This window comes from Homalodisca vitripennis, chromosome 4, assembly GCF_021130785.1.
Source record: "Homalodisca vitripennis isolate AUS2020 chromosome 4, UT_GWSS_2.1, whole genome shotgun sequence".
In the NCBI taxonomy this organism is placed as follows: Eukaryota; Metazoa; Arthropoda; class Insecta; order Hemiptera; family Cicadellidae; genus Homalodisca; species Homalodisca vitripennis.
In genome coordinates this window covers 175790290-175799329 of record NC_060210.1, presented here as the reverse complement: position 1 = coordinate 175799329, position 9040 = coordinate 175790290, and the positions used below count along the sequence as shown (strand labels likewise).

General features: G+C 34.4%; 1 protein-coding gene across 1 annotated transcript in view; it reads left to right on the top strand.

The window, feature by feature from the left end:
- The first annotated feature begins 3390 nt into the window (after window positions 1–3390).
- The window catches only part of LOC124361306 (lysosomal acid phosphatase-like), a 42069-nt gene continuing 36419 nt past the window's right edge, over window positions 3391–9040 (top strand). The window contains exon 1 of the mRNA XM_046815351.1: window positions 3391–3469. Within this exon, the coding sequence (XP_046671307.1) occupies window positions 3391–3469 (79 nt within the window). The remainder of the gene's footprint in view (window positions 3470–9040) is intronic.

Below are 9040 nucleotides of genomic sequence, written 5' to 3'. Positions count from 1 at the left end.
AAAATATCTATACCGTGCCTCCACTGTCAGATGTCAGGTTGATGCATGCAATAATTTGTCTAAAACGGCAACCCAAATGAATGACTAAGTTAATATGTCTTTGTTATCACGAGTATGGTAACATTAAAATCTCCAAAAAACTAAATATATTTATTTTTGCAAGATTTATATTTGTGAACGTCCATTGATTACGATAGTTATATTAACCGATTGTTCTACCGTGTTTCTATCACACGTTCTGTATGAAAATCCATCATTACACAACCAAAGTGACGAAACATCGTGGTTTGTAAATAATATTTAACTTGAATTTCATGTTTTGTATGTCTAATAGATATTTATTCATCGCCGAGCGTCTGCTGCGTCTATGCGCAATGCACGCAGTGACGTCAACCGCTCTGCCGCGGTAAATTAAACACGCAATTACTAATTTCGTGTCTCAAAATCTGTGTAGTTGTATACACAGTAAATATATGCTCTATAAAAATAAATGTCAATTTATATCCTAATGGTTTTTGTCAGGGATGACGTGGGTTGATATTAAAAAATATTAAAATGTTAAATATAGACTATATTATTTAAGTAATACAATTACACATCTATATTTTAAAATAAAATATATGATATAAATATATATCTATATATATAAAAATGAATGTTTGTATGTTTGTCCTTTATGGAATCGTGAACTATTGGACCGATCATGATGAAAATTTGTACGTATATGTATTTTTCCACGGAGAAGGTTTATAAGCTATGCCCATCCCTTTCCCGATTCAGGATTCCGCCCCACTGGTTACAGAAATACCCATAAGAAATGCATTGCAGCAGACATATGTTAACGTCTTTTCAAATTTTTAATCAGCTGTTCTTTGTAAACATATATTACACTTATAGTTTTAAAGCATAGAGTAAGCTTAAGAGAAACGACAAATTTTGTTTAAACTGTTTTTGCAATCACTGTTAAACATAGACTTTACTATCCAGATAATACAATTCAAATTTGACGTAAAAATTCACCTTTAACTGCAATATTTATTTAATATAAACCATGCTCATGCTTGATCAGAAGAGTAATGCAGATATCATAATTACTATCTTACGTTGGCTACAAATATAAGGAATGTTATAAAATCAACCTTAGTTGTTTTTTTTGACAGAAGTATGGTTCTCAAAACTCCGTGTGTACATATTCTCTCGATCGAGACAACAAAGCAAGCTCAATCGTGGCATCGGAGATATAACTAATTTAATCTAAAATTTATTATAGTAAAAAAAAAATTTACTAAGTAATATAAGGACTTCGGTTCTTAAGATTTGCGTGCGAATCCGTGGGTAACAGCTAGATAGAGGCAGGAATATGGTACATACCTTCATAATACGCCCAAGAGGCTCACGATGGAACGACTATCAATTATCTCAGCAATGTTTAGAATGTGATAGAAAAAGAATAAGTGAATATAGTGTACTGTTTTCAACGGGAAATTGCGTGCGAAGCCGCGGGCAACTTTTGCAAAAAATTATTGAAATGCGCAGCAAAGCGCGCCGGGCCCGCTAGTTATATATATATATCTTTTAAAACACGTAAAAGATGTGTATTCTGTTAGCTCATATTATAATGTTTTTTCCCGAGTAAAAAGGGTAAATTTTCGCTTATGTTAAAGCGGTTTTTGTAGTGCATGAAATAAGAATAATAATAATGCTCTCAGGCGGCTGTCAAACTTACAATTTTTAATATTATTAGCATTAACCATATTCCGGGTGATGTTGGTTGCGGAGGGGGGGGTGTAGTATAGTGTGAGTGACTTATTACCCCTGACAATACATATATTTGTAAAACTGGGAAACATATCTTTCATGAAATCAAACCAGATTCAGCATGACACAAGTTTTTCTAATCCATTATAAGAGGTTTTCATATGTAAATAATCTCGTGTTAAGCTCTTTTTGTTAATATTTTGACATTTTTAACGGCAGATAAGATAAATATCCTAACAACGCCAAATTATGCTTAAGGTAATTGAACAATTAATTTCAAATAAGGGGAGGGGGGTGTTTGGAAGTTACAACCTATATGTTTGTAATACTAACACTAAAGTAAATAAGACAATTTATTCTATACTTTCTAAAACAGGCTTTTCTTTACTTTTCAACATAATTTCCGTGAACATCTTAAGCACTTAGGCTATGTCATACCTAATCACCAACTCTGAAATTCTTTTATGCAAAATAAATATCCCACCCAAAGTTTGGTCCCAGCAGGATGGAGCATCTTCACACTATGACCTACATTTCGCGAATATTTAAGCAATATGTTTCTAACTCACTGGATAGGCAAAAGAGTAAGAAACGAGTGCCACCCAGATCGTCCATAAAACGAAACACCATTGCATTAATGACCTTAGGGATGGGAAGCTCTAGTTTACTTACTAGAACAAACCAGCTTGTCCAAATAAATGTCAGTGTTTATAATTTATCTTTATATTGCGACTACAAAACTGTACAGGTACATGTCTCTAAGCCCTTGGGGTGACAACTGTCTTGCGATTGTTGAGCAATCGCATGGATTTGAGTGGTAATAGATTTTGGGTTTGCAAAACATGTTTTATATTGAATTCAGAACATTTTTGAAATGCTCTTGATCACTCCACATTTAAATTTAAAACAGGTTGTTAAGGAAATGTATATTTACCAAATACATAGGTGAAAAGTTTTCAGTATGTACATGAGTTACAGCTTTAGGGACTGACACGATTTTATTTATTATAAACTTAATTTTGTTAAGAAATAACTAAATATTGCTTATTATTTGTAATTAAAAAAAAAAACATAGTTTCTTTAAGTTAAAAATTCATTAAAAGATGTTGCTCCCTGAAGCTATTAACCCATGTACGTATCATAGAAATTTCACATTTTTATCTTCAGATTTTTCGTTTGTGCCAGATTACAAAACTGTCTGCTTTACTTTGACATGGAGTCGTAAAACAAGTTTTCTCCCCTTCTTCTATATTTAGGGCGTTACCTTACAAACGGCCATGAGTCTAACATAGCTATTAACCAAACACAAAATCGAATGCATCGCCGTAACTATAAATATATTTTTAAATCTATATTCTCTAATTAGTCTGTACAACTATTAATGTGCGATCATTTTCCTTGTTTGACAAATCACATGTCAAATAATACTACCTTATCACGTTGTCACTGTCACTTACAACCGTGTTAGATTAGGCGTTACAAATTGGCGATTTACATAAAAACCAACTGTATTGGTTTTAAAAGGATTTTGTAAAACATGTATTTAAGATAATATTGAAATTACAGTTTGAATAGTTATTTAATTAGAACTCATTAAAATGTGCTCAAGGCTTGTACTAGTTGTATCTCTCGATGCTATCAGTGTATGCACAAGTTATGCAGCGTATGACATCGCACCTAGCTTCAAACATGTATGCAGTATTAATAACAGGTAAAGTTTATTTACAGAGTAAGATGATTCTATATAAATTTTACGTTATTGGTACGTTCAATGACATAGTTCAGGAAAAATTACTGATATAGTGCTTTACTTTTGAAGTATCTTAGGAATTTAATTATTTTTTTATCTACAGTTTACGAAAGTTTTAGTATGAATATGTAATACCAACTAATGGACTAGTTTAAAATACATTGGGATACGGATGTGAATTATAAATACGTGGGTATATTCATTTTTACCTTGACATTTAAGAAATTTTAAATTTAGAACGTTTACAAGATGGTAAAAACTCCATCCCTGTAAAAATCGTTCAATGAAGATAATATGGAAAATTATTTAAACTCCTCAATTAGATTTTTCAATTTGTATTATCTTAAAATCCATTGAGGTATTAGGGATGCCAGAGGAAAAAATTGAAATTAATCATTTGATTAATCTTTATTTCTCAAGGACTCAATTCAAGTTAATGCATAAAACAGTGTTGTTTTATAATATAGTGACATTTAAATAAACATAAATTTAAATCATCATAAATTGTGTTATCTTATAAATAAATTGAATAGCAAAACGTGTTGCTAAGCGCTAATCTAGAGAATGGACGGACCAATTTAGTTAATTTTATTTTGTAAAGTAATTGTTGAAATCCGAGGAACAGATATTTATATGTTCGAGAAAATGGCTGATACACCTGATACGTTTAAATTTTATAAATTATACAGTTCTCGATCTAATGCAGATAGCAAAGACAAAGTTAATAACTAACTTTTATTTCAGGTTGCGCGAGTAACGAATTAAAAACATATAATGCATTTTACATTCTATTTAGACACTGTTATAAAACCAACCAAGAACAAAGCTGTGAATGTTTTCATAAAAGGTACTTTGCAATGGCGACAATATGATATGGCATTTTAAAAGTGTCTTAAGGGAAAACGGTAACATGAACACTAACATAACTCAACGATCCATTCTTCTCGGTTTACAGTCCAAAAAACAACTAGATTTCTATGGAATGTTGAAGATGGAGCTTGTATCGGCTGCTTGTTAACTTATTTACATTCAAACAAATAAACCAATATTTAAAACTTTTATTTTTGTAAGACACTTCTGTGATGAAGATAGCCTTGCTATCGAAAGGCCTCACAAAAATAAAAGTTTTAAATATTGGTTTATATGTTTGAATGTAAATAAGTTAAATGTTGCATGAACTATAATGATATCTCCCTTATATCGGAAAAAATATATAAGTTAGATATGATTTCTCTTTAGATAGAAATAAGTATCTCAGTCCTTTTTATGTGTGTATATTTTCTTTATAGGCATAACAAGGCAAACTATACTATGGCATTGGAAGTCAACAATGAGCCGGAAGCAGACTGTCAAAAGTTACATACGTATAAGTATAGTTTTTTGATCGGGGCTATAAGGTATTGACCCAAACAACTAAGGCACTTTAAGTTAATTTAAACGGCCGGAAGTAGACGCCTTTTACTCAAAATACTCTTCTCAATCATAAATATGTATATATATATATATATATATATATATATATATATATATATATATATATACAGACGTATATTTTTTGGATTTTTATATCTTTGTACTCACTCACTCACACACTCACAATTAACTCTTCTACTTCCCGATATCAACAAATTGTAATTTAGCACAAGTATGACTCATGACTTAAATAACAAAATTAAAGAATTTCCACAAAGATCAATGATCCATATGGGTTGAAATGGGTTGTTGTAACCCCTATTTCGCACAAATCCCTCATGATATTGATAGAGAAAAAATTCATTAGGATCAACACCCATAAGTGTTGAAACAGAATTAAAACCCGTAAAAAGTATATTTTTGATTTCTAGATCCTGGTGGCCTATAACGATGAAATATAAAATACAATTGGCTTAAATTCTGAAACAGACAAAATAATAATATTGTTATGCAGATTAAGTATCCAATAGGAGTGGATATGGGGCTGCAACACATAGAAGAACTATATTTCGTTTTTCAAATTCCGGTTGTCCTAAACAGGTGAAATTTGACATACATGTGCATGGAGTAATTTGGCACACGTGTGTTCTACACTCAACAGACTATACATACAGGAAGCAGGGCCGGATTTACCAGTTTGCCGCCTATAGGCTTAAGATAATTTGCCGCCCCAAAAAGGGGAGCACACCCCCCCCCCGCCAAAAGTGGGTGCGGCGGTCCGGCCCCCCCCGGGAAAATTTGCATTTTTCAGGAACAAAATAGTAATTTGGATGGCGTTTTTAAAGCATTTCGTAACAGTTTTAATGTATTATAAATTTTTTTAATGTTTAGTCAAATAACGGGGAAATATCGCGACGCGGTGGTTAGGTTAGGTTATTTCACGTTATTTACCGACCGAGAAACACAAAATAACGTGAAATAACCTAACCTAACGCCGCGGCACGATGTTTTAGCTTGATCAACAATCGATATGTTCGTATTCGATTGTGCCGGTGGAACTATATGGAACTGCAGCCCAAACAACACACATTTTAGAAAATGTGTATTTTTTGCAGACTTACACTTACTTGGAATGTTGTTAAATATTTTCAAATCTTGGAAAATTGTTTAATTTAAATCAATCAAATGGTTTAGCAAGGTGAAATTAAAGTTGAAAAAATTATTTGAATAACTGGTTTATTATAAGCATGAGTTGAAATATTTAAAAATAACGTTTGTACATTCTAATACAAGTTCATTGTGTGATTAACAGAACTAATTTATTGTATATACAGTAGGCTATTTACATTTTACAAAGCTTTCTTACGAGCCTTTTTAATTGAGAACTCTTTAATTAAATCTTCATAAGAGAGCTTCTTTGTTAAATTTGCTTCTATACATAGGAGGGAAAGTGAATTGAGCCTGTTTATTTAGAAATGCTTGTCCGTAAGTAGTTTTTAACTCTTCGAAGGCAGGAAAAGCTACGTTCTCTCCCGCGCAATTAGTTGCAGGTATGCACAAACTAATTCGTACTGCTATGTCCAAGTTAGGGTAAACATCATGCAACGAGTTCTTTCTCAAAAAGGTAGAAATTCCTTCCAACGTTTTATCTGAGGGATTGTCCATTCCCACCGCACAGTGTTTTTGGAAGTGAATGCACTCTTCAATAAAATCGGAATCTAAGTCATTTTGATAAATTTGATGAAGTTTCGTTGCCTTGTTTCTTAGTTCCTCTTCTGTGATGTTGATGTCTGTTTTGCTGTCACACAATTGAGTCAGGAAGTAGAATTTATCTACAAAGTCACTATAGGCCACTTTTCTTCTCTTAAATTCACAAATAAAGGAGTCTAGAATTGGAAGAAATGTGTTAATTCTCAATTCATCTCTGCCAGTCAGGTTGACTTCTTCACTCCGGGTTTCGTCTGGCCAGACTTTTCGCTTGGTTTGTCTGCTTGTGTCTTTTTCGTATGAATCGTATGTTTCAGTTTTGGTTATCTTCATACCCAATTCCTCGAAATAAGAAAAGTTGTTTCTTTCTGACACAAAATATTCCTCTAGAGAACCATACAAATCCCTGACTAACAAAACGTCAACGGTTCCACTTTGTATAGTTTTACTGACTTTGTGAATTCTATGGAGGGCAGTGCTCCAGAAGCATACCATAAATGCAGTCTCAAAACGTTCTAGATTCCAAGCGATTCCTTGAGCCTCACATCTGGTTGTAGCCTTTTCTGTTGGGTCTTTTGAAATTGTTGTCAAAGCCTTGTACACTTCGTCCCAAGACTCTCGCAAGCTCTGACATGCATCATCCCTAGCCGACCATCGTGTAGGACACACCCTTTTTATAGTCTTATTATTCTGATAAGAATCTTCCATTACACCTATCAGGCACTCCCATCGTTTTGTAGAAGATGTAAAAAACACATAAAGTTCTTGAAGCAACATGAAGAATCTGCACGCTTCTTCACAAGATTCAGCAGCAGATGATCCGACCAGATTTAAAGAATGAGCCGCACACGGGATGAATAGAGCTAAAGGACTTTTGCTCTTTATCTTTGCCTGAAGACCATTGTAAGTCCCCGACATATTTGAGGCATTATCGTACGATTGGCCTCGGCAGTCATCAATGTTTATTTCCAGATTTCCTAGTTCTCTCATCACACTTTTAAACATACCCTCTGCGGTATGTCCAACTGACGGGATGAAGGTAAGAAATCGTTCACAGGGTACACCGTCATTTAAAACATACCTGACTGCAAGAACCAACTGGTCTACATGAGACATGTCTGGGGTTGAATCAACTATGAGAGAAAAATATTTTGACTGTTTCAATTCTTCACAAATTTCTTGTCTTACATTTTGAGCCATTAATTCAATGACTTCTTCACACGTTTGGGAAGAGAGATAGTTTGTATGACCACTTCCACAATTACCATATTTTTCAATGTGAGTAGCTAAAAAAGGGTCGAATTCGGAGATAAGCTCTAAAGCCATAAGAAAATTTCCATTTCTGTTTGATCCAAAGATTTCATCATCGCCTCTTAATGCAAGGTCTCTTGATGTCAAGGCCTTAACGGCCGCTATAACCCTGGCCAAAACCTTTTTCCAATAATTGATTTCTTTGTCTAGCTGCTCAGTTAACATACTGCCAACACGTTTCAGAGCAATTTCTCGTGATTTTAGAGTAATGATTGCCGACTTGTGAATTGGTGAGTTTTCGTGATGACTGGCCCGACTTTCACCATTTTTCCAGTCGTTGAATCCGTCTTTACAATCAAACTGGGATTTCTCTTTGAAATTGAATGCCAAACAAGGGCCACAATAAACAGAACCCTTGCTTTTTGAGAATACCATCCACTTTCTGTCCTGAACCTCTCCATTTTTCAATGTTCGTTGAAACAGAGATTTGGATAAATATCGTTTTTTGATCCTTGTATTCTCTGACGCTGTTTGAGAAATCCAGGTCGATATTTTGTTTGAACCCATTTTTTGCGATTGAATCTCGAGTTGCATCATTCAAAACCCAGAAAGCTTGATCTTCGCTGGAACAGCAGGGTGACAGCAGCTCCAACGAAAGGCTTTCAGTGGCGATCTCGTGAGGTATGATGATGTCTTCGTTAAACTTGCTAGATTAGCTGGTGTATTTGAGCAGCTTGGCCCAGCTGAAACATTGTCGTCCAGCTGGCCGGCCGTCTCGTCAACGGAATCGTCAAGTGCAGGTCCTTCAAGTACTGGTGCAATCTCTTGTTCTCCTGGCGTCTTAAAGAACAAATCTAGCCTTTTGGTTTGTTTCAATACACGTTCTTGTTCTTCGAGTTTCTTCTTCGCCCGTTTTCTTGTACTCCCGCACCGCTAAGCCTCTTCCGTCCATCACTCATTGTAGTTGTAGAGAAGCTAGTAGTAGCCTAAAATATAAAACTCTACGTTAGAACCGAATAGTCAGTTATTTGGGAGCGTAATCTGCGTAACTGCCATCCTAGGGGTCCTGCAGAAAACGAGATTTGAAAGCTCTTTTTATATGGGAAGAAGGAAGAAGATCTGGAGGGCACACATATACCAGCCAAAAGGGGATCTGGAAAA